General features: G+C 36.3%; 2 protein-coding genes and 1 pseudogene across 2 annotated transcripts; all 3 read right to left on the bottom strand.

Moving 5' to 3' along the window:
• Window positions 1-1,759: 1,759 nt before the first annotated feature.
• On the bottom strand, window positions 1,760-3,146 carry LOC132632996 (cucumber peeling cupredoxin-like). Its single transcript, XM_060349168.1, has 2 exons — window positions 2,837-3,146; window positions 1,760-2,299 (listed from the first exon to the last, which is right to left on the bottom strand). Exons 1-2 carry the CDS (start codon window positions 3,018-3,020, stop codon window positions 1,929-1,931), a joined length of 555 nt encoding a protein of 184 aa, XP_060205151.1. The 5' UTR covers window positions 3,021-3,146; the 3' UTR covers window positions 1,760-1,928.
• A 4,562-nt stretch (window positions 3,147-7,708) lies between these two features.
• On the bottom strand, window positions 7,709-9,309 carry LOC132631475 (uncharacterized). The gene is made up of 3 exons (XM_060347051.1): window positions 9,135-9,309; window positions 8,357-9,024; window positions 7,709-8,206 (listed from the first exon to the last, which is right to left on the bottom strand). Exons 1-3 carry the CDS (start codon window positions 9,307-9,309, stop codon window positions 7,709-7,711), a joined length of 1,341 nt encoding a protein of 446 aa, XP_060203034.1.
• A 12,196-nt stretch (window positions 9,310-21,505) lies between these two features.
• Window positions 21,506-22,271, bottom strand: LOC132634297 (cucumber peeling cupredoxin-like; annotated as a pseudogene).
• Window positions 22,272-26,733: the final 4,462 nt, after the last annotated feature.

Here is a 26,733-nt window from a genome sequence, read left to right as displayed (position 1 = left end):
TTCCGGATTTTTATTCCAACCAAACATAGAATAAGGAGACACTAAAATTTTATTTCAGAACTATTTTTGCTTATCCTTTACCCCAAACACACCAAATGACCCCTTAGTTCTTAGTCTAATAAGCATCTATCTACTTTGTGCAATTCTTTCCATTTAAATTAACGATGTTGTCGTCAAAGTAGGCTATTCTACATACGGCATTCCGTGCATCACTGCGCATGTGATTTACTACTACGTTAATTCATTTCCACATGACGGGACCCACATCCGCCCGAAGCCCGCGTTTACTCTTATAAGGTCAGACAGGCCACCAAAATGGAATGGAAAATTTTGTGTATACGACCTTCAATAGCATTCCATTTTCAATCGCAACATATGAATTGCTACCAGTAATTCTAAGTTGTGATATATAGCGTGACAAAAGGACAACAATGAATGTACACAATGAGGCAACGTACCCAAACTTAAAAATTGTTGTTAGAATATTTCACATCAGTTGAGAGATCGTATTATCATTTCTTTATAGTTTTGAAATTGTTTAACCTTGTGATGTAGTTTTAATGGTTGAAATCAAAAAAATTACTTTTCTTAATATGATATCAGTGACAACAGACCTATGACTCTTCAAGTGATTCCTAATGTCAAATTCACGTATTATGTTGTTCACGTTTTACATGTCTAAATATAATGCGTGTCAGGGAAATGTTTGAGTGTCTAATTAATTGAGGGGATGAATTGTATCACATAAAATAAAATCTAACTTTTGCGATTAATTGAAGATTGGATACATTATTACGTTAAAGTTAGAATTTTTTGTGTAGTCTCTTTATCAACTGTAAATTTGAGTTTCTTTTTTATTTTTATTTTTTCAAATTTAATGTGATATCTTAGAGCAACTAGTTCATTATTTTTACATTCGAATATATAATATATGCTTGTCTGATATATATTCTGAAGTTTTAATTTCTCTTCAAATATTTGCAAGATAAAATGCAAATTCATTCCGAGCGAGGGAGTGGTTAATTACTAGAAGGGCACATCAATCTGAATTTTGGAATGAAAATTGTTATTTTTTTCAATGAAATGAGTCACTTAATTGGAGAATTTAAATCAGGAATTAGGCTAATTAAAATCTTCAACCCCTGGTGAAGGCTATACATAATCTTATTGGACCATAATTAGAGATATATATGAAGTAGTGTTATAACAACTGTGATTTCAAAAGCTTTTATAAGGGTTGAGTTCAATTTGGATTCAATCGTGGCACTCTGGACTGTACGTAGGCGCCAAATTACTTGCGAATCAAACAATATAATATTACTCTTGATGCTGGAGATACTTTCTTTTGTATTATCTGCAATTTTAGGGAAAAATATGCCAATAAATTTTATAAAAAATAATCGCTATTAGGTGCCATTATCCCTGAAATCGTGGAATTCATCACAGCCCACCGCCTACGGACGATGACCATTGAATGTTACCATGTATTTCCACACCGAACAAAGCCACCTAGAGCATTAAAAGTTGGTAAATTTAATTAGGGGACTGTGTATCTTATACGCACTACGTACCAAATACGTATATTGAACTTAATTTAGATAATTTTTTTGTTGAGCATCACTGGTAAAGCTATCAATTTTACTTGCTTGGTAGGACTAATTGCAGAATGATACACCATAATTATTTATTCTGGATTGATTGGGCCATACTACGGGGACATATATATAAGTTGACCAAAATTATCTGCAGAGAGTAGCGATGATGGCAAAAAGACTACCTTTATTTACCTTAAACTCGCAAAATATCACAAGTACAATCAACGATTAAAACAAAACTGAATCCAATACAAGCTGGTAAACGAAAAAATAAAATTGTTACAGTACATCACAATAAACTAGGAAGCTCAAAACATCCTTAGTTGTTCCAATTTAAAGAAAAGTGGCCAAGGCAATTGCGGATAAACTGAGTATAACACTAGCCAACACGGTCGTTGAGGATGAAGGAGGAGGAGGAGGATCAGTAGCACCAGGAACGGAACCTGATGGTCCAGCAGCAGACGGGTTAGGTGGGTTGGCTCCTGGAGTGCCAGCGCTGCCAGAAACTGTAATAGCTAACTTCTGGCCATTTTGGCAATGTGTGCCAAATGTGCAAATATAGTAGTGATCTCCAGCAGAGTCAAGAGTAACATTTGCTGGTCCTGTCGTTATGGGACTGCCTATGCTATTCTGCGAATTGCAACCATCGAACGAAGTTTTTTGTACTTGCACCACGTCATGTCGGTTGGTCATAAAATTGAAAACTGTCAAAAATAAGAAACATAATAACATGAATAAGGCACTGATAATTAGCTTAAGTTAAAGGATATCTCAGAGGAAATTGCAAAATCGAGAAATTGAGTAGGCGTTTGACCATAGTGTTAAAAAATTAATGTTAGGCCTAACTCAATCCTAAAAGCTAGCTCATGAGAGGAGGATTGTCCACGACCATGTAAGGAGACCAAGTCTCCATCACTTAATTAGCTGATGTCGGACTCAACACATAGATTCCAAATATTTTCACTTTATTTGGAAATTTATAGAGTTGGAGTTTAAGATGAACTTGTGTTTGGTTATACTTTTTGCAAATAATATTTGGAATAATATTTATCTCGAACATACTGAATATAACTTGAAACGTGAAAAGTCAGTTGGAAACGAAGTTATAAGTTGTTTTCTAAATTTGAAATACAACTTTAAGTTGAACTTGGAATTTCTATGGCCAAACATTGATTTGAAAATAAGGTGAAAAATTATTCCAGAAAAAAAAAAAAATCATGGCCAAACGGTCTGAAGTGTACCTAGAGTGTCGCCAATCCTGAATGTTTTTCCATCAGCCCAATTTTTATAAGCTGCCGCACCAGTGTTTGGAACGGCCCAACCGATGTTGTCCCCAACCATATGAACTGTTTGGGCTGTTGCGTCTTGCACCAAACTTGAGATGGCTAAAGCACCAAAGAAAAACATGCACAGCATTTTGTCCATGTCTCTGCTATTTGGTAACTTTAATTTCGAAGGAAGATTTTTTGCCTATATGTCACAATTCACAACTGAGGAAGTTGCTGATTGCTAGTTTGCTAGGGAAGGATGAGATATCTATAGCTAGCAATATAGTTCTATATATATAAGTGAAGGGATTTTGAATTGGTCTAAACTCTCAACTTGCGTGGTGCTATGTCTTGGATTTCAACTATAGCAAAAGCGGCGGGAAATCAATGTTGGTTGGACCATTGGGACATCAACAGGAAATGAGCAGGAAAGAAATATCCGAAGGAGAAAAGTAGAAGGAGGACTAATTCAACTCCCTAAATAATTAAGATACAATTAAAGAAAGTCAATAGACACTTGACCTGAACCTTACCTTTTACAGTACTTGAGATTTATAACCTGTTTGGATTAGTTAGATCGTAAATAGCTCATAAGCAAATATTGATGATAAGCACTTATAAGAGCTAGCCGATAATAATTTTTTGATTTTCGCCTCCCAACTTTGCTTTAAAAATCAAACAACCCCCTCAACTTTGAACAATAGACATTCTCCCCAACCCCGTTTATCCTATGCAATGTCTATTTCACCCTTGTTACAATATATATATATATAAGTTCATTAATATTATAAGAATAGTACTTTTACGAATTTGTCACAGAATGTAATGCTACTTTTTATGATTGTTATTTCAATATTATATGCATTAAGTATGTATATACGTATGTACATGCATGTGTGTAGATTTAAGTTTCACTTCTCTCTTATTCTTTATTGTCTGTATAAATAAATAAGTGTTGGTAGTCATTAAAGGAATATTTTCTAAAATTATAATTTAAAATTCATTTACAATATATACAAAATATTTTTACAGATTTGTCTCAATTTTTTTTTTTGTATTACCTGCACTGGAATATATTTATAAAGTTATTATTATTTGTTATTTTCAGTTGTATAAATAGATATTAGAGTTTGATTATTATTTTTTTTTATTCTGCTAATTTATTTCATTGTAGAGCATTATTAACTTATATACTCAATTAATATTTCTCACTTTTTTCTTTGCCCAACAGATAACATTTATTTATTTTATTGGAAATTTGATACATAGATAAAAAATAAAATAAAAATATCATGATTTTAAAGAAGCAAAAAAAGAAGACAAAAGTTGATAATGTAAGGGTCAAATAGGCATTTACAAAAGTCAATTAGGATAAAGGGGAGAGATTGTTTATTGTTCAAAGTTGAGGGAAAAATTTGATTTTTAAAGCAAAGTTGGGCAGTGAAAATGATTTTCACCCATTTTTTAATTAGGGATAATTTTTTTGAAACAAGCAAGAATACTTATTTGTTTGGTTGTCAATATACGATGGTGATAATTGACTGAGCACATCACAAGCATCCTCCAAGATTTTCTATATATAACTTCTAGAATTGTGAGACCTCATTGAGTCATTGTATAGCCAGGCCACTCGCTGAAATACTGGAATTTCATTCCCCATGTTTACACTTCTTAGTCTTATAGCCTGTTTGGCCAAACTTATTTTTCCCCCAAAAGTATTTATTTTTTCAATAAGTACTTATTTTAAAAAAAGTGAGGTATTTAGCCAAGCTTTTGGGAGAAAATAAGTGCTTATAGGGAGTAGCAGAAACAGTTTTTCAGAAGCTAAAAAAAATAGTTTTTGCCCAAAAATACTTTTGAGAAAAATACACATAGAAACACTTTTTAAAAACTTGGCCAAACACTAATTGCTGCTTTAAAGTACTTTTTAACTTAATTGGCTAAACACAAACTGATTTTAGCTAAAAGTACTTTTTTGAAAAATAATTTTGAAAAAAGTACTTTTTAAAATAAGCTGTTTTTAAAAGCTTAGCCAAATAGGCTGTTAGTTGTAATAAGTTATGACTTCTGACTAATTGAATTTTAGGCTCACTAATGTGTTGGAGCTTCGTTAATGCCAATGAAAAATACGAGGGGATATGGTAATGATAAGGGTATGAATATATCCAAAGTATATAAGATGATAAAATTAATGATTTCGGATTGTACAGAGGTAAAGTTTGATCCCCCACCCCTTAATTTTAAGCTATGATAGCGTAATTAACAATAAACATGAATGGGCAACACTGAGCTGGGCAACGTAGCCAAACTTCAGGATGTATAGTTTTAGTAAGGTGGTTAAGATGCATATGGAAAGAAGATTAATTTTTTTCTTCAAGTGAATGCATGTTAAAATGCTAGTTCATCGAAACAGAGGAATAATTTGAAGGGTTTCAATATCTTGCTGGCTAGTAAAGTACTACTCCTTTTAGCTTGGGCACATCCTATAAAAAAATTACTCATTTTTAGAAAGTAAAATGTAGGAGTATTTTTTACTTACCCTTAATTTGAAAAAAATGTAGCTCTTCACTATTTTCTTGGTTGTATAAAACTCCCTTTATTTAAATAAGGATAAAATTAAAAGAACATCATTAACGCTTTTTTGATTATATAAAACACTATTTATTTTGAAACAAAATGAAAAGGCATCTGACTTGAAAAAAAAAGGGTAAAATAACCACTTATTTTTAAATGGAGGGAGTATCGCAATATTGGGAATAGATAGAATATCTTTTCTAGTTTATACATGATCACTTTGAATTTTAAAAGAAAATTATTGTTCTCCAAGAAATGAAACAACTAATAGGAGACAAATTCAACGAGGAAGTACACCTGATGAACGCTGCATTTGTGATCTTCTTGGAATCAATCATGTAATATTCCTTTGCATGTGGGAGCCAGAAGTCGAGAACTTAACTTGGAATCATACAATATCATTGTCATTACTGGAAAATTCCTTCTTTTTATGTGCATGATATATATGCCATTAGACTCTAAAAGATAGGTGCCACTTGCGGTTAATTCGTTGAAATTCATAAGACTCCGGACAACCATTGTGTCCTGTTGCTATTAAATATTTACGACTCCTTCCGGTGGGTGTTTAGTTGACACTGAACTGAGCAATTTAACTTTAGTAAGTAGTTAATTATTTTAGTGAACTGTGAACCTACCTACTACTTTCACTTTACCGTAGTAAGGTGATGATATATGCGTTTATGACTGACACGTGTCTTGCTTCATGATTTGGTGTAAATACGGATTGGAAGTAAGTATTTACCGTGTTGCCATGAATTTACTGCCTATGTGAAAAACCTAAATTAGACTTGAATAATTTAAATTCAATCTAAGATTATTTACTGATTTATTTTTTATGACCAGAAATTAATGTTACAATCAAAATTACTTGCTTCATACATAGGAAGTATTGCATAGTTATACATAAATAGTTTGTTTTAGATTATTTAGGAGATATTACAGAGGAATAGAAACAGAAGACTTGCTGACAAAAAATAACTGCACAAATGATTGCAAGAACATTAACATAGTTTAACTGAAACTCGCAAAATATCACTAAGCCAACCAGTGACGAAAACAGAACTGAAATCATATATATATATATATATATAAGCAGGCCAAAGGCCTGCTGATGTGGCATGCCTCATTGATCAGAAAACCTATTTATCTATTTTCTCAGATTTTTGCTATTTTTATCTTCTTTCTATTAAATAAAATTACCAGAAAATAAGTTACCACATCGTTTCAGTGATTTATTATAGGACTCCAAGTAGGGGTGGGCGTTCGGTATTCAGTTCGGTATTTCTAAATTTCGGGTTCGGTAATTCGATAATCGGTAATTAAAAATAGATACCAAATACCGAACCAAAAAAGTTCGGTTCGATTCGGTAAATTAAACTTCGGTTCGATAAATTCCGGTACTTTGGGATTTACCATTCAAAAGAGAATGATTAATAATCTACTATACTAATTTAAAATGAACTGTCCAATGCTACATGAAAAAAGCAATTCAATGCTTCGAACATAGTTTTGGAAGCAAAATATGTCATGCAAAAGCGCAATGCTATCAATTGCAGTATATCAAAGTACAACATCTCTTTAACAGCAGTAACTTACAGGGATAACACCCAACACCCCTACTTCAATGATACCAAAAACATTTCATTCCTGTATGGGCCTGTGGCTTTGGTAGACTTACAGTCATGATCAAGTTGTTCTGCAACAACCATATATACCCTTTGGTCTATGGGAAACACTGTGAACTGATGGGAGGCCTAGCATATTGGGCTTGAGTTGGACTAGTAATTTAATAAATTGGGCCTTTAGGCTTTATTGATATTTATTTCGGTATTTGGTATTTACTGAATTACCAAACGATATAATTGTAAATACCGAATACCGAAATCGAAATATTGAATTTTATATTTTCAGTCCTGAAGACCGAACTACCGAATACCGAAATAACTGGTTCGGTTCGATAATTTGATTTTCGGTATTTTATGCCCCGCCCTAACTCCAAGAGTCGCTTTTGAAATTCCCTAATAATTGTCGGCATAAAAGAGTCGTCCTTCCCGTAACGTTACTCCTCACCAGTCATCAGGAAAAAAGCAAAATATCAACCGGATTTTTTCTCTTTTTTTTTTGTAATTTACGCCTTAAGGAGGCGCAACCCTTTTATTTCATCAATAAGGAGAGGTACACATATCTGAGGTTGGGAAAACCAGACCTCAGCAACCATTTACAGAAAATTTGAAAACATAAACTACGAGGTTCTCAGATACTTTAGCTACATTATACATATATGTTCTTCCTTTGTTTGTGTCTGATGGAAGCCACATTGTCTTTATCCAGAATGTAAGTCCCGACTGCCTCTTTTGGAAGATTCTTTATTTCAAAGACTATTTCTTCCTGACCATTCATACTCCATTTAGCCAATGCATCCGCGACTTGATTTGCTTCTCTATAACAGTGTTGAGCAATGTAGTTTGTTTGAGAGAGCAATTGTTTTATTGTATCAATAGAGTCTTGTAACTCCCAAGCAATGTTGATTTTTCCTTCAAGCATGTTGATTATGATGAGAGAATCACTTTCCAGAATTATGTTCCGAAAGCCATTAGAGATGCACCATTTCATTCCATATAAAGCAACTTTAGCTTCTGCTAAATTACTACTTCCCTTTCCGAGGGATTTTGCAAAAGCCATGATGAGATTCCCATTACTGTCCCTGACAATGCCTCCAGCTCCAATATCATCCTCACAATTGTGACTGCCATCGGTGTTCAGCTTAATCTAGTTCAAAGGTGGTCTAATCCATCTTACAATTATGCAATCAATTTTGGGAGACAAAAGCATAATTTGTTTGCAAAGTTCATGCCAAGGCCATTTCCAGCGTTTGTTATTGTTAGTCTTAGTGACTAACCATCTGATATGATAGCTTACCTGGTAGATAACCCTAGCCTTTGAGATTTTTGATTTTCCATATCTGTTTGAGCACCTTGATTTCCATATTTCCCAGAAAATGACAACAGGAATTACTTTGAGAAGATCTTTGTGCAGACCATTTTCTGCTTTGACAGACCACCATTTCATCAACAAAGTCCTTAAGGTATTGTGTTCCCTTGGAATTCCTGAAGGAATTCCAAAGAAATTCCATATAGTCCTAGCCAGCTCACCATCTAGGAAAGTATGATGAATAGTTTCATCTTTGGCCTGCAAACAACAACAACATTTAGTACCAACATCAATTCCTATCCTACTAATTATGTTATCAAAAGGTAATTTGTTTTTAAGCATTTTCCAAACTAGAAAACACATTTTGAAAGGGATATATTTGTGCCAAATTTTGTGGAGAATTTGATCAGTGTCTTGACTTTGTCTGATGATTCCCCATGCAGAGGAAGTTGAGAATTTTCCATTTGGAGAAGGCATCCAAATAGGATTATCCAGTAAATTCATGTTTCCAATAGGAATATCCAGAATAAGTTCAGCAAGATATTCTGGCAGATGTAGTTGTTCTATGTTCCACAAGCCATCTTCTATGATTTCATTCACCCTGTGGTTTCTACCAATGTCATTGTGAAGGATAATGTGGGCTAAAGCCCCCAATCCTGTCCAGTTGTCCCACCACAAATTGATGAATCTGAGTTAATTTTCCAAAGCATTTGCTCCTCTACTTTATCCTTTACTTCCAGAATACTTTGCCACGAATGGGATAAACCTGCTCTCCACTTCCTATCTATTGGGTGTGCAAGTCTAGAATATTTGATTTTCAAAAATTCAGCCCATAGTGTTTTTTCAGTTCTAAACCTCCACCATCTCTTCATTGCCAGAGCTTCACTGATATCCTTAAGTCTTTTAAAGCCCAAACCGCCTTCTTCAATTGGATAACACATCTTAGCCCATGAACTCCAGTGGCGCTTCTTTTTTTTCATCAGTTGAACCCCAAAAAAATCTTGTCATATATCTTTCTATTTGAAGAAAAATCTCATTGGGAGGTTTTAATGCTGCTAGAAGATATATTGGCTGAGATTGTAGTACATGCTTGATCAGAATTGCCTTGCCACCAACTGATAGCAATTTACCTTGCTAGCCCGATATTTTCCTGTCCACCTTTGTGACCGAATCATTGAAAGTAGATATAAGCTTCCTACCAATATAGATAGGGCATCCAAGATATATAAAAGGAAATTCCTTATGTTTGTATCCAGTAACATTTTTAATCCTGACAATCTCCTCTGAACTTGTTTTAGGGCTAACCAAGAAACAACTTTTATCCTCATTAATCAGCTGGCCAGAACAATTTGCATAATCATTTAAAACTGTTTTGACTAAATTCAAAGAGAAGACATCCCCAGATGTGAAAATTATAACATCATCGGCATAAGCAAGGTGAGAAATTTGGGGGCCAAACCTGGGCATAGAGAAACCTATATATTGTTGATTTTCATGAATAGTATTTAACATTCTGGATAATACCTCAGCTCCAAGGATGAATAATGAAGGAGATAAGGGATCTCCTTGTCTCAATCCCCTTGTTGAGTGGAAGAAACCTTTTCTGGAACCATTGATCAAAGTGGAATACCAAATATTAGAAATAGATCTCCAAATAAGGTCCACCCATTTGTCAGAAAAACCAAACTTTCTTAAAACAGTCATGAGGAATTGCCAGTTAACCCTATCATAGGCCTTAGACATATCTAGTTTAAGTATAACATTTTCACCTTCCTTCTTGTTCCTTATTCCATGAATAATCTCCTGAGCAAGAAGAAAATTTTCAGTAATAAGTCTTCCATGAACAAACCCTAACTGATTTTCTGATATAAGTTTTGGGAGGATAGCAGCTAGTCTGTTGTTCATTATTTTGGATATCACTTTGTTTGAGAAATTTGATAAGCTGATAGGTCTCATTTCTGAAAAAGTAGAGGGGTTCTCAACTTTAGGGATTAGCACAAGACAAGTACTTGAAAAATATTTTGTAAGTTGTGAGCCATTAAAAAAAATTTGAATCAGCTCCACCGGATCTTGTTTGATAATTTCCCAGCAGGACTGGTAAAAGACTCCATTGAATCCATCTGGACCAGGAGCACTGTTTGAATTTAAGTCAAAGACAACCTTTTTAATTTCTTCTTCTGTAGGTGTGGTTGTAAGAGCCTCGTTGTCATCTTCTGTAACCTCTTGAGTGATGCAATCAATATGATGTATTTGATGGATGTGATGACTCCCATCTTCCTTAAACATCTTCTCAAAGTGTTTGACTGCTTCTTCACCAATATCACTATCCCCAGAAATCCATTGTCCCTCTTGATTTTTGATCTTGTTTAAAGTGAGCCTTCTTCTTCTTTCGTTGATCATAGAGTGGAAATATTTTGTATTTGAGTCACCTTCATCTAGCCACTTTATGTTTGCCTTTTGTCTGAGAAGTGAGTCCTCACACTTTAGCCACTTAGTATAAGTAGCTTGAGCCTTATGCATTTCTTCTCTAGCCTCATCTCTGTTGTCATCAATGTATTGATCTTCCAGTTGTTGCATTTTATTCTCCCATTCCTTAACATGTTTCTGAATATCACCAATTTGTTCCCTAGACCATTTGCTGAGGTTTTTACTCAAGAGCTTCAGTTTTTGTTGAAACCTCCACATGATGTTGCCTTGTATATCATCCTGCCAACTTCTTTCAACAATATCTTTGAATTGAGGTTGGTCAGCCCAAAAATTTAAGAATTTGAAATATCTAATACCTTGAAATTCCATATTAGTAGATCTTACTAGCATTGGCGTGTGATCTGACCCTGTGCTAGCTAGGTGTTCTACACTGATTCTAGAATATTTAGCAGACCATTCTTGATTGATAAGAGCTCTATCAAGTCTTTTCCAGATTCTGTGCCTTTTATCTCTAGCATTACACCAAGTAAATCTTGGGCCAGAGAAACCTGTATCCACCATACCACATTCTTCCATACTATCAATGAAATCCCAGCTCTTCTGCATTCTGTGAGGATTTCCACCCTTCTTTTCTTCAGCATCCATAATGACATTAAAATCTCCAGAGAGACACCAAGGACCACTTATATAATTGCAGCAAGAGTGTAGACTTTCCCATAGTGGTTTCCTCAAGTGTTCCTTATTTTTGGCATAAACAACGGTCATATAGAAAATATCAGAGTTGTCCTTCTGCTTGAACTTCATAGTAACCTGTTGAGAGTCATTGGATATTTCCGTAGCCTCAAATAAAGAGGTCCAGAAAATCCATATTTTGCCATTGATGTTACTGCAACAACCATTCATGCCAATAAATCTTTTATAAATAGTGATAAAGTCTTTGTCTACAAAAGGTTCTAGAATGGAAATGATTTGAAGCTTATGCATTTTAGTGAGAAATTTTTGTCTTTCAAAAGCCCCTCTGGACTTTACCCCTCTAATATTCCATGTGATTGTATCAATCATGGATCACATTCTCTGTTGAGGCACTGCTTTTGGATGCCTTTACTTTGGCCCTTGTAAGTGGACCAGAAAATAATTTTTGCTTCCCAGTACTGATTGAGTTGCTTCTTGGAGAGAGATTTCCTTTCATGATTATATCATTTCTAAACTGAGTAATAGCATCTTCTGTTTCATCTGCTACCCAAGAAGTGCTAGGGGCAAAAGCCTTGATCAGTTCCTCTTCATCTGTGGAGTTGCATTCTTCATATTCATCTTCCTCCTTTTCTACTATTTCATCTTCACCTTCACTGCTATATTCCTCTATATCCAGTAGAGTGTCATTAGGTTGCCTTGTCTTGAGAGGAGACATATTTGCATAAGAAATCCCTTCAGATAGATCAATAGTAGCTGGAGCTGATTTATTCAACATTGCTTCTCGGCTCCACGAGTGAACCGCCAAATTGATACCTGGCTGGATTTTTACTAACTCCGCTGCTTTTGAATCTGAAACTAACACTCCTTCATTCTCCATAATAGCGTTATTAGGGGTGGGAACATTAGGAACTTCAGAGATAGTCAGATCATGTTCAATACTTGCACTGGCCAGTGGCCTATATTGGGATACTGGAGTAACCTGGCTGTCATTTGGAGAGTGCGGCAAGGCAGGAGAAGATGGGACATTTGAGACAAATGATCCTGGTCTATAATTAGGATCCATATGCCTTGGAGGAAACTAAAACATAGGGACTTCCTGGCTGTGTTGGATAATATTCTGCTTGGGAACAGGCTGAATAGCTTTTTGTAACTGAAGTAAATGTTGAAAAGAATTCCTTACAGGTATGGAGGAGGCATGTGGAACTGATATAGAGTTATTGACAGGTTCTATCACATTATTTTCCTTTATATTCTGGCTACGGGAGTCATCATTCACCACACTGTTAGAGTCTAAGAGTTTCTTAGGAGGATCCTGATTTTCCACCTGTATATTGAGATTGAAAGACTTAGCTCTCCATTGCATATTTCTCCTTTTTGCAAGCTTATCTCTGATCCCATTTCGAATATTCAATCTTGACTTACTTTTAGCCTTCTTAGGAGCAGGAATAAATCTGGACGGACCAGTCGTATCATTCATCTTTGGATTTTCCACATTCTGTAACTTATAAGGTTTGGAGACAACATTTTGTGCATTTGCTAGTGGCCTGTTTTCCCTCTGAGGGAACGGATATTGCACACAATCTTGAGGCCTGTCTACAATCTTTGGGTTTTCCTTTGGAGTAGCATTAGGATGAACATCCTGTCCTTGAATTGTATTCCCATTTTGAAAGTCCTGCTCATTTAAATTGTCTCTATGCGGATGTTTATTATACTTCGGAAAAGCCAAACATTCATCCTCATAATGGCCTTGATGTTTGCATTTGAAACAATAATCAGGGACAAAGTCATATTCTATACTTTGATAGAAACCACCACATTCAATCCCCTCATTATTCCTGATACTAACCCATACAAAATTCCTCCTTTGTTTAGTGAGATCAATTTCAACCATAACTTTAGCAAAATTAGGTCTTGATTTAAATTCTGTCGCTTTATCAATCTTAAGCAGAGTTCCTAGAGGAGAAGTAATTCTTACAAGAGCATCCCAGTTATAATAATGCCATTTAAGCTCAGGAAGATGAATCCATACTGGGGTTAGTGGTGTTTCCTCCTCCGGATTAAAATCGACAGTCCAAGTTACTAGTCGCATAAGAAAGCCCAGAACCATGAATTTCCTTCTTGAGTAGATATTCAAATAATCCTCTTTTAAAGAAAAATCCATGAAAATATGCTTATTATTATAGCGGCCAATGCTTACCTTACCTTTTACTGTGAATCTGGCTGAGAAATCGCTTTTGATATCTTCGATTGATGGTCTACCATGAGAAAATTTCCCAATTAGAGTGAATTTGAAATCTTTTGCAAGCTCTTCCTCCTCCTGAATAGTAAAGAAAACAACTGATTTTCCTTTGTGGATTTCCGGCGACCTGTAGGTGAGTTTAGTTTTTGTCACTGGGGTGAGGTTGGAGTTCAGAGCAGTGGCATAGGAGGGGTCGGGTAGATTGTTAGACTTTTCCCCTGTAGAATCTGTCGTAGCCATTACCGGTGCAAGATATTGCTCTATTCAATTCTTGTAATTAGAAGTTGCAGATTGCTGGAAAAGAAGACTTTGGGGAAGAAAGGTTAGAAATAAGAGTGTTTTTTTCACTTTTTCCACATTAGCACATATTAATCTCAAATGGGTGTACAAAATCTACTGCTCTAATCGAATGTTGACTCATGAGTAGATGGGTTTCATTGATGATTCACATTTGGGACATTGAATCAATCGTTAGAGATGAAGAATTTAGGGCATTTAGGGCAGTTGGGGAAGAAAGGTTAGGGAGAAGCCACACCTTCTCTCTCTAGAAAATTTGGATTTTTTCTCTTTCGATTCACATGCCATACATAAAATTAGCCGATGGTATCTGCCCTCTCCTTTTTCTTTTCCCTTTTCCGCTTTATAGTTACATCTAAAAGTCTTTTTTGGTCCCTTTGTCCCCATTATGTTTGCATCTTTGATTCGCTGGAATTTGGGTTTAACATGGGCTTGCTTTGTTTTTCAGTTCATTATTTTGCTGGTTGTGAGTGTTGTTGGTAATTTTATTGTTTATATTTCACCATTCTGATTGCAACTTTGTTGTTCAAATTCGCCTTTTTGATTTGTTTAACCGAATCACTTATTGGCTAATCTCGCGCTGAATTCCGCTTTCCACACTTTAACAGCGATCAACTATTGTTTCTCTCCTTCAACAATTTGTGCTTTCTTCTTCAACTGCTCTTTCTAAATTTGTTTAGTTATTTTTGTGAAACACTTCACTTATCATTATTATCAACACTTCAGTTATCATTATTATCGCATTGAATAAGTTGCTATTTCCTGGTGTACAGATTATTTATAGCTTTGTAGCAGAGATGTGGACAAGTGAAGAATCAGGTCCTACAGAGATCACTCTTGAAACTTCTAATGGTTCAGTTACACTCGAGGTACTATATTCTTCTACTTTTTTGTTTTTTATTATGGTGTATTTAGGGCTTTTGGGTAATGAGTAGATGTATTATAAGCATGCTCCAACCTTCCAGTGCCTCCCTGAAGCCCTTTGGTTGTGTCCAGCTTAGTCCCAGAATGGGAAGAAACATATACCACATATTTGCTGCCATAGGAAAATGCGAAAAAAAAGATGGTTTACTTATCTGTTATCAGTTAAAATACACTAAGATAACAAATAAAGAACAGCTGAAACAGTGTTCATGTAAGTTTTTCGCTGACAAAAATTAGACTCATCTCCCATTGTTGGCGGCCGGTAGTAGTATATCGTCATTCAGGCATAGTCATAAAAAATCTTCTTAGTACGTCTTGAAATTGTATTTAATGTTGGCTTTTCTTTGATGTCCTTGAAAGTGTAGCCAGTAGATTTTATAGCTTAAATAGGATTCATGTTTTCGTCTCTGTTGGCACGTGATGTACATACTGTCATACCCCATTTTAATCGGGTTAATGTATGGTCCACATAAGCAGATTAAGCCAAATAATTCCCAAGGCATTTTCAGCTAGAACAAACTATATTAGCACCTAAAACATACTCAACTGAGAGCAGACAGAGCTAAGCTGCCATACATTTAAAGTAAAATCCAGAACTAATCACGGGCTTCACCTAGTCATCTTATACTACCTGGAGCCATATGACACTGACCAAATCATAAACAGAGCATACTCGGGACAAATCGACCAGTTTAATCCACGCAATCATCAACAACCAACAACTCAACCACAATAGTTAAACCTAAAACAGACCCATTAAGACTAATTGTAATCTACCAACTGCCACCAAATATCAAACAAACAACCCGACACTAGGAAATTACATAATTAATTAACCAGAGCGAAACTGAAGACTGAACATAAGAGACGCATCAAGATTTACCTTTTTTGTGTGCAGCGAACTGAGGCGACGAAGTCTCGGATATACGCTCGAATTCGAACGGACTCGAAATCGAATAAAGAAACTAAAGTTTTAAACCGAAAATGAAAGGAAAATAGAGTAATTGTTCGTTGTCTTTGTTGATTAAAATTTGTGTTTGGTAGGGAATTTTGTTCTAGCTCCTTTTTTTTTCAATTGAGTAATTTCATTATTTATAGAGTTGGGAATGAAGAGGAGCGTATGAGAGAGAGGAAGCGGGGAACAGGCGTGGTGGAAGTGTCAGGGAAGATGGCAGAGGCGTGGGTGTGGGGAGAACGTGAGGAGAGAAACGAAGGCGTGGGGGGACAAGGAGATGTGGAAGTGCAGAGAGAGAACGTGGGCGTGGGAGAATGGAGATGACGATGAAGGAAGGAGAAAGGGAGGCGGGTGAGATGGAAGAGAAAATTAGGGCAAAGAGAGAGGGAACAGGGAGAGAGGACAGAGGAGGCGGAGAAGATGAGAGGAAAGAAAGAGGTAGGGTTGAAGGGTTAAGGGTAGATGAATAAGAAATGGTGGGCCGGGTCGGGTGAATGTGGTTGGGCTGGACCGGGTAGTTTAGGATGTGGGCTGAATTATTTTGGGTAGGGGAATAATGTGGGCTGGTTATTTGAGATCAAATGTTGATTCGAAAATATGGGTCCTTCTTCCTTTATTTAAATTATTTTGGGCTTCTAATTTAACAACTAGCACAATATATACTATATGAAGACAATAAAGATTTTACAAAGTGTTGTCTCGTCATTAATTTAACGATTCCAAACCAAAAGATGAAACGATGACGAACCATTTAAAATGTGTGATACTCGTAATGTTTAAAAAAAATAAAAGTAGCGAAAATAATAGTAGTGAAAATAAAGTATTTAGCTCGTCGGTAAATTTAGAAGCCCGAGTAAATAAATTAAATAAAGGAGGGACAAAATTGGGTGTCAACACATGCTCCACTATTATGTTTTGGCTTAACTGATTGAGACTCCTAATTTTCAAGTTGTTAATGACTTCTGTGGTGAAAACCTGTTTTAAATGAGGAAAAAAAAAATGAAATTCTAACTTTTGGAGTAGATGTATCAACAAGTATATACCAACACCTTGCTGTGAATTCATAGACCTTGCTTTCATAGGATATCTGATAATGTCCAAATCCACATATTCATCACGGTTTCTTTTGCCTCATCTTTTTTGGGTGTTCCTTTGGTTCTCACTTTAGATTGGGGTCTATATGTTGAATTTAGTCGGAGCAATAGTGGAACATTTTGATTATTCATTTGCATTTAAAGAAGAGATACTTGAAGGTTTCTTTTTGTTACCTGGAATGTGCTTATTTGGTTTTTGGAGTTCTTTCAGCAAATATTTTTTCAGTCACTTTCAAAGTGTTGCTACTAACCGAGAAATAGCCACACCAGTGATGGTGTTCAACTTCTTTCCGCGAGATTAAAGTCGTTTTCCCGCTAACAAGGACATGGGAATCCTGATAGTAAGTTTGTATATTACCGATGATATCGTTTTCATTGTTCCAAAGTGATCCTATCCTATAATTGTTTCTATATGGTTTTTCCAATAGTTTGGAAGAGTTTTAATCGGTATTGTTTCGATTCTTATTGTTGCTCCACATGATGATTGTTCTTTGTGTTTGACCTCCAATGTTTCAGCATATTTAATAGCTGGATAATTGTGATACAACATGACCATTGTTGCACCTCATTTTAACCGAAGGCTAAACAAAGCACAACTTATGGAGATCTGAAATAATTAATTATGTACAGAGTCGCCACCTAGCATTTAAGGTATACTAGGGTACCTATAAATTATTAATATATGCAGCTTAACATGGTCTACGAAAATAAGTGAGATTCTAGGTAAGAGTTCAAATTATTCCGAAGGGAAGGTGTTAGGCATCCTTCAGAATCCACAAATGTGGTTCCCGGCTGGACCAATTTAACTATTCGAGGGATGTGTAAAAAAGCTTGATTATTACTTACAAAAATTAGTAGAATTTAGACTAAAGAATAACTAATATGACTATTCACATAAATAATCGTGCAATATGTATTTTTTACATATGTGATATAATAATTACTTTTTTTTTTAAAAAGGGTTATGTGCAACTTAGAAACTTGGGTATGTGACAAAGGTATAAAAAGAAAATGGACATGAAATTATTTTGCACTCGAAGTGAGTTAACTAATTTAACTAGTTAAGTATGTACGCCTAATCAATTAATTATGAGAGTACATTCTAAAGCCTAAATATTGAGGCAAATCGCCCTATTTATTCACTTAACTGTGCTATGCTATTGAATTAAAACTCTAGCGAAACATGATAACTATCATAATATTAACTACAAAAATAATAACTGTCTAATATTAATTTATCTAAAACACATAAAATTTAAATCACCTAAGCAGATCATAAATAAATACCACTAGCCTACACCCTAAAAAGTAAAGTTTCACTATATTTTATGCTTGCATAATTTAAGAATGTAAAAGAAAATATAAACAAAGAATTTAAGAAGCTATTTGAACTTCCTTTGAGTGCCATCTTCAAAAAGTAACTCCGGATACCTGCGTGAGACTTAATAAAAATGTTAGTAAGAAAATAAATAACTATCGGATGAATTAAAGAAATAATGCATAAACTTAAAATAAAAACCCGTCTTTGTACATGGAAGGCCTTGGAAATCGACGGAAATTTCTTCATCGGCCAATACATGCTTACAATACATATCTATTTATTTTCCTTGTATCTTTTACCATATTCCTATCAAGGGTCTGGGTTCATATGACATAGGGGAGTTTCTCAAATGGGACTAACCTCAATGGCTGTAAAAGTAGTTGCTGTTAGAAATGAAAACTAAAAGACATTTGGTTTTCTATAATTGGAGGCCTAATTACATGACTGAACTACGTTAGTGAAGTGTACGTTTTATTATTTTCTAAGTACCCCAAAACTATTGCATTACTCCGTCTATTCATCGGACCTGGCATCTTCTACACGGCTGCCTAGTTTAACAATGTCTTCGACAAAATCTTTCCATCTGCAAGAAACAGACCCAACAGACGTTAAAAGCAGCATAAATAGAGAGAGGTTCATTTTTCATGTCAGTCTTGATAGATTCAGTTGACTCCTGGAAAATTGTAGCGCAATGGTTGTTTGGTCGCGGTGTCGTTTGTGGTGGCAGTGAGGGTGGTGGTGTTGGGAGTCATGGTTCGTCGGCGATGGCAGTTTCGCCGGAGAATGAAAGTGACGAGGCTCAGGCAGCACTTTGAGAGAGAAAGGGAGACGAACTGGCGGTGAGCGTGGTGGCTCGCAACTCTTGTTGGCTGCTCCGGTTCGCCGGAGCTAGAAGCTCCTCGCCGAAGCAGCGAAGAAGACGAAGAGGGGGCTGTTTTGGTGGTTGTTGGCGGAAAACGAAGGGACGAGGACGAGAGGGAGTAGTGAGACGAGATGGTGTTATGGTGCGTGGGTGGTTCGTGGTTGTGTGGGTTGATGTTCGTCGTCGCCGGGATTCGCCGGAGTTCGGCGTGGAGTGGATGGCGGCTGTGGAAAGAGGAGGGAGGGAGAAAAATGTTTAGGGTTTTGTTTTTTTAGAAGAGAGAGGGGGAAGCAAAAATTCTGAAAAAAATTAAGTATGTGTGTGTGTGTCCAATAATTAAATTAACCCCACCCTTTTCTTATAATGCAAAATGGTCCCTGTTTTGTCCAAAGAATAGAAGATTGCACCCTTTTGTCTCCTCAATGCTTATCTTAATCCCTTTTTAAAAAAAATGATGAAATCTTGACTTGATCCGATTTTACTCTGCGTTAAAAAAAAAAAATTACTCCGATTTTCTCTGCACTGTCAGACTGTACTAAAATATAGTTAACTAATGCATGTATAAATAATAACGCAAGTATAAAATATAAACATTAATGTCTATGATATGAAAATGTATTGCTATAAAATTAAGAAACAATTATTAATTGCACAAAAATGGTAGTATTACGCTGTACATGTGCAAAATAATGATTCTTGAAAAATGACAATAAATTGAGAAAATTCCTAAAATAAGGATAATCATCAATAAATTGTTGAAAAAATGTAAAAATGTGTAAAAATGTATTTCGTGCTCTTTAACGAATCAGGGCCCCCCAAAATGTTAATTTTAAGCACGTCGAGCCAAAATTAGGTGTCAACAACCATGGATAACTAAGGTTTGTTAATTAGTTGCTACATTGAATATATGGTGACTTTTCTATTGAAGGATATAGATTTCCATTATAAATCGTTATGTAGGTCGGGAATACTCTTGAAAGCATACGAAGAAAGAATATACGTCAATCATCCATGGAAATATATATTTACCAGCAGATAATGGCCACCACATCTGTTTGTTGGGGACATAAGAAGAGCGTGTCTAAGGTTTGGAGAAACTCTTGCAAGTTTATGTTACGTCAGCATGTTACCTTATTCAACAACAAAAACAAAATTTTATGTTACGTCAGTATGAATGTTGGATGTGTTAAAGGCGGTCCTGACATTTATTTTTTCCCCTTGTGTCTCTGGAGTTCTCCCCCAACTTCTCCTCCTTACTTTCTTGTCCTGGTGCTATAAGTAATCCTGCAATTTAACCTGTTAATTAGGAAGAGATCCAGTGGTTACTTCGTTTTAGTAATGATACCTAATTAGCAACAGAGTGTTTTGCCTTTTTTTAAGACCTATTAAATGAATCTTATAAATTGTAACATAAAATGCTTATGGATGCAACTCACATTGGTTACTGGATATCGCAGCGTTTTCAGAGTTGACTTTGGCAGAATTCAAGAGATGATTGAAGAAATTCGATGAGAACAAGGATGGAGTTAATAAGCGAATAAGATCTTACAGGGGCGATCCATTTGTCGACCGGAGGCTGGTTCTACCGACGCTAATGGCAATGGATGCATTGGTGAGGATGAAATCGTCAACCTCCACGAGTTCACGCTGAAGCACTTGGGTATTAGGATCGTCGTATCTTATTAATTTTCAAGCTAAGTGCTCTTTGTATGTTAATAACAAATTAACAGTGATGACTCCTTTTGTTTAAGTTTTGATTATTATGGCAGAATGCTATTTGCTTCATTTGAGTTTTTCTTTTTTGTTTTCCTCACTGTGAATTTTCTAACTGGAAACGTCTCCCTTTTTGGTATTCTTTAGCGTTGTGTACTTTCGAGCATTAAAGAACAATACTTATATAATGTATAAGATATTGTAAGCGAGTCAACAATCCAAGAATTTTTCAGTGTTCTCATGCGATATTAAATATGTCGAGACTCAACAATTTCAATAGCTGGTTTACATTTGACATTTTGTTCTAAAAGTTACTGAGTACCAAAAAAAAAAAAAACTACTAATGATGAAATTTTTAAAATTATATAGTAACACAATCAAATCTATTTAACTTGAAATCAAATATATTTTGGTTTGACGTCTAATATATTTAAGATAATTGTTTAATAGAAAAATATTACTTACGGATTTTTTGACCGCACGAAGCGCGGGCATATTCACTAGTATCAAATACAAGCAGGTAAAAAATAAATCCAGCACGATTATTTTTGTTGTAGTGTAAACTCCAAGATAGCAAATTGGAAGCCTAACAACATCCTTGATTAGTCCAGTTTAAAGAAAAGCAGCCATGGCAATCGGGGACAGGCTGGGCAGAAGACTGGCCAATATGGTCGTTGAGGATGAAGCAGGAGGAGGAGCACTACCACCTGGAATGAAGCTTGAAGGTCCATTAGCAACCAGTGTAGGTGCACAAGCTTCAGGTTGAGTGGAAGAGGATGGTGAAAGTACAACAGGGGTGGTTGGATTGCTCGGGTTAGGCGAGTTGGCTCCTGAAGGTCCTGCAGCAAACGGTGTAGGTGGGTTGGCTCCCGCAGTAACCGAGCTGGAAACAGTAATAGCTAATTTCAGACCATTTTGGCAATGCCTGCCAAAAGTGCAAATATAGTAGTGGTCTCCAGCAGAGTCAAGAGTCACATTTGCTGGTCCTGTCATTATGGGATTGCCTATGCATTCTGCGAATTGCACCGATCGAACGAAGATTTTTGTACCTACAACACGTCATGTCGGTCGGTCATAAAATTGAAAACTGTCAAAAAGAAGAAATGTAACATGATAAGGCACTAAATTTTTAAATTTAAGTTGAAGGATATATCTCAATTCAAAGGAAAATGGATATTGAGAAATTAAGTGTACGTAGAGTGTCACCAACCCTAAAGGTTTTCCCAGCAGCCCAATTTGTGTAGGCTGCTGCACCATTGCTCGGTATGATCCAACCCATGCTGTCCCCGACCACATGCACCGTTTGTGCTGTTGCATCTTGCACCAAACTTGGGACGAGTAAATCACCGAAGCCGATCATGCACAACATTTTGTCCATGTCTTTGAGTATTAATTTGGTAACTTTCTTAATTCTTTCGAATGAAGATTTTAAGAAATGATCCTATATATCACAACTGAGGAAGTTGATGATTGCTAGTTCGGCAGTGAAGGATGAGATGCCTACAGCTAGCAATATGCTTCTATACAAATAAGGAACGGGATTTTGAATTGGTCTAATTAATTAACTTGCATGGTGCTTGGTTTCGCAAGAGGAGTCCGGAACCAAAATAACCCCAAAAAAGTATTTTTGAAGAAAAATACCCCAACAAAAAAAAATATTACAAAACAGCCTTTAGCGCAGTAAATTACTGCACTAAAGGGTCCTTGTTTTTTTTTTTTGGTTAACCTCTCTTTCATTACATTTTTTAACGTACTTTGACCATAGATTAATCATGCTTCGGGACCCCGAAACTTTAATATTTTATACAGAACCCTACTTATTTTTGTGCGATTAATAAGTAGGCTCAATACATTAAGGATAAGAAACTTCGAATTGCTGTTTTAGTTGTTGAAAAGTGCTCGAACACCAATTTTGTTTGAAGGCTTGGTGTCATTAGCTTTAAGTTCTTTATGATTTAAGGTTTAGCTATAAGTGTACTATTTTTTAGTCAAAATTGCGGCATTCATACCAATCTCAAAATAATTAAATTGCATCATTCATAACAATATGAAAATACTTAAACTTGTTCATTAATAAGAAACCCAAACTTTTTAAAATACAATCATCAAAGAAAGAAAAAAACTTAAAAAACATTCATCAATTAATGCCCTTGAGTTGATCTTCCACCACCACCGCTAGATGTGCCACCACCGCAAGATGTTCCACCACCACTAGATCTACCACCACGAAAGTTTTCTCCACCACGAGAGGTACTTCCACCGCGAAATGTAGTTTGATCACCATGCTGTAAGGGACACTTGCGCTTATCACGACCAACATAATTGCAAAATGAGCATTTTCGAGTGTATCTACCTGGTGGAACATCCATTTCATTATGAATACGGGAGTATGCTTTCTTTTTTAATTTAAGGATAAATGCTTTATTTGCAACCATTGAAAATGGATCCGGTGGCCAATAACTCTCATTACCAAGTGGGTAGAACCTTCCAGCATACGTTTTTGCATAATTTTCAACTGTATATTCCTCAGCCATGTACGGGGAGGCGTTCTTTTCCATTGCAATAAAGCACTTGAAGGCATAAGAACATGGCATGTGATATGATTGTCACTTACCGCATGTGCATGTTCTTGGAATCTCAAAAATTGTGTGGACGTTACCTCCTTTACCTTGGTGCACACTTGTTGTGAGTTCAAATATGCGCTCTGCAGAGTTGTACTCCATCCGGTCATGTTGCTGAGCCTTAAATTTGTAGTACTCGAACAGTTTTGACATCCATCTTAGACTTTCTGTTGCATGTGCTTTGGCCTCTTTTGATCTATTGATGAACCGCTCCACAACCTATTTAAAAGTCATTCTCACAATTGCGGTGGCGGGTAGTCCTCGCGTTGATTTCAACAAGCCGTTGAATGACTCAGGGCTGTTTGTTATTAGTATACCCCGTCGTCTACCTTCATCTTAGTGTAATGTCCATTTGTCTTTACCAATTGCATTCAACCAATCGAAGGCTTCCTCATTCGCCCGCCTAATAATGTCCATCTACAGGTCAAACTTCTTCTCCTGATGCGTTGTTGCAGCCGCCCACATCCAATTGCAAAGTGCTGGGCTTCGATATGCCTTTTGGAAGTTTACCTTCGAATGTCTTAAACAATAACGATGGTAGGCAAAGGGTGGCTGTCACCCCTGTAAATTAAACATATTGTGCAATATGACAGCATTTCTGTCTGAGATCACACATATTCCCATGTGATCCTTAATAATGTCTTGCCTTAAGTAGTCTAAAAACATACCGTACGTACTAATGCTCTCATTAGCTGCAATTGCAAAAGCTAGAGGGAATATAGCTCCATTTGCATCCATTCCAACTGCAATTATAAGTTTTATGTCGTATACCCCGTACACATGTGTTCCATCTATTGATATTACAGGCGGACAATGAGCAAAACCATCAATGCATGGTTTGAATGCCCAAAACACAAACTCAAAAATATTACCGGGCACACCAGTATATATATATATATATATATATATATATATATATATATATATATATATAGAGAGAGAGAGAGCCGACTAGGTTGCTATACATGTTGTACAACAAACCAGGAGCCGTCATGGCTACATAACATCCCAACTACGTACATTTGTCTACAGACCTCTAGTGGAGTACAAGCTGTAAAGAGGATGGGACAGGGCGCCCGTCATACCCATACATTTATAAGTCAAAATGGCATACCAAAAATGAACTGCAGCCCCGGACTGAATGGAGCGCACCAACTACTGTGAGGGAAGTCCTACCGATCTGGACCGTCTCTCTGCTTATCTGAACCTGTGGGCATGAACGCAGACCCCCAAGCAATAGGGGAGTCAGTACGAATAGTGTACTGAGTATGCAAATCATGAAATCAACATGTACATAAAATCATGGAAGACATCTGAGACATGTCAATCAATGTGTAAAGATAAATAAATCAGTATGGCTATATCAAGAAAACTATAAAAATGCCACAACATAGGTCACATCGTCACCCCTAAAAACATCACAACATAGGCCACAGCATCACCCCCTGTCAACTGTGCCTCATATATGTATACATCACATCATAGGCCACAGCATCACCCCCTGTCAATTGTGCCTTATATATGTAAACATCACATCACAACGTCACCCCTGTCAATTGTGCCTTACATATGTAAACATCACATCATAGGCCACAACGTCACCCCCTGTCAACTGTGCCTTATACATGTAAACATCACATTATAGGACACAGCTTCACCCCTTGTCAACTCTGCTTTATATATGTAAACAACACATCACAGAATGAGTGCAGTACAATAATGAAATGAAATAATAAAACATGGTAATGTCACAAAATAGCTTTACACATATATTATACTCATAGCATGCATGAGGGTTCAAACATAAGCTACTACTTTAGCGGAGTGAAGTAAGGTCGGTAATCTCCTATTTATATTATGGAATAACCATCACCGTTATATCTCACCTTGAAGGAACAAGAACATGAGGTGAGATCAATCAACAATGAGTGGCATCAAGAAAATCATGAACTTGGAATTAGAATAGAATCATCATTGTCGTTATCATCATAAAAGCATACTCATCTTTGGCGTCATAAGAAACTTTCAGAATCATGAATCTCTAGCTTTTGAGAGTACGGACATTTTGGAAAGTAAGTATGGTTTCACAAGAAATGAATCATGCCTTTGGAAAGGAAGGGATTAGCCTTAGCATACCTGTTCGGTCTCCTAATACATATGCTTATCCTTTCGAGCTCGTAAATCTACATTCGAAAGAAATCATACTATCATTAGACTTATCGTCGTATACTTGTACCAAGCTTTCAACTTAAACTACTTCATATCCTGCCGAAAATCGAGCAGCATCTCTCCTGTTTATATGCCTAGCCCGTAATCTCAATTCAACAACTAACAACAACAACAACAATACCAACATCATCCATAATATCATCAATACCAAAGTACTCCATAAAAAATCTCCTAAGATATTTATCCCATATTTCCACCGACAAAATTATTATACGATTATTTAATAGTTCTATCTCCATAATTAACTTAAATCAATATTAATAAGGAAGAATTCATACCTTACTCTCGCTAAAATCGTGATATCTTTGATATCCACCCTGAATTCAAGCCAAAATCCCTCGCAATACGATACTATAATCGCAACTATACGCTGTCTGGGCCGGAATTCGGGGGATTCTACTTACTCCACATTAAAATTTGATAAGTGGAGGTTGGGGGAAGTTTCTAGAAAATTTGAGAGGCTTTGGGTATGTTTGGAAGAGGAAAGAAGGGGGTAAGCCCCTTTTTATAACGGTCCAGGATCTGCCTGAACCGATTTAAAATTTGCTCAGCATGATCGTGCTGCCTAGTGGCGCGTTCGGGCTGAGTTGCAGGGTCTTCCCCAGCGCGTTCGCGCCACCTTCTGGCGCGTTCGCGCAGGGTTAATTCCCAGCCCTGACAGCCTATCTTAAAACACGCATAACGTTTGGTCCCGATATCGTATGAGGGCCCACAACCTATGGTTGGAAATCTATTTCAATTATCTATAATTTCATTTTTGGTGTGTTTCCAAATTCCAAGCTTATAATGGCGTTTTGGCCTCTCTAAGTCAGTCGTCCGAAAACGTATCCTTAAATCATCCTTTGGGATGACTTATGCCCATATTTGGCTTAAGGGTTCTTCTTAAGACTTGCTCGACTTCCCATGTAATACTCATATAACTTTTCATATGTCCTTTATAAAATCCCGGCATGTGGGCCCACCTGAACTGCGGTTACGAGGGCTATTCAT

The sequence above is a fragment of the Lycium barbarum genome, chromosome 3 (genome assembly GCF_019175385.1).
Source record: "Lycium barbarum isolate Lr01 chromosome 3, ASM1917538v2, whole genome shotgun sequence".
In the NCBI taxonomy this organism is placed as follows: Eukaryota; Viridiplantae; Streptophyta; class Magnoliopsida; order Solanales; family Solanaceae; genus Lycium; species Lycium barbarum.
This window is presented reverse-complemented; position numbering and strand designations above follow the sequence as displayed.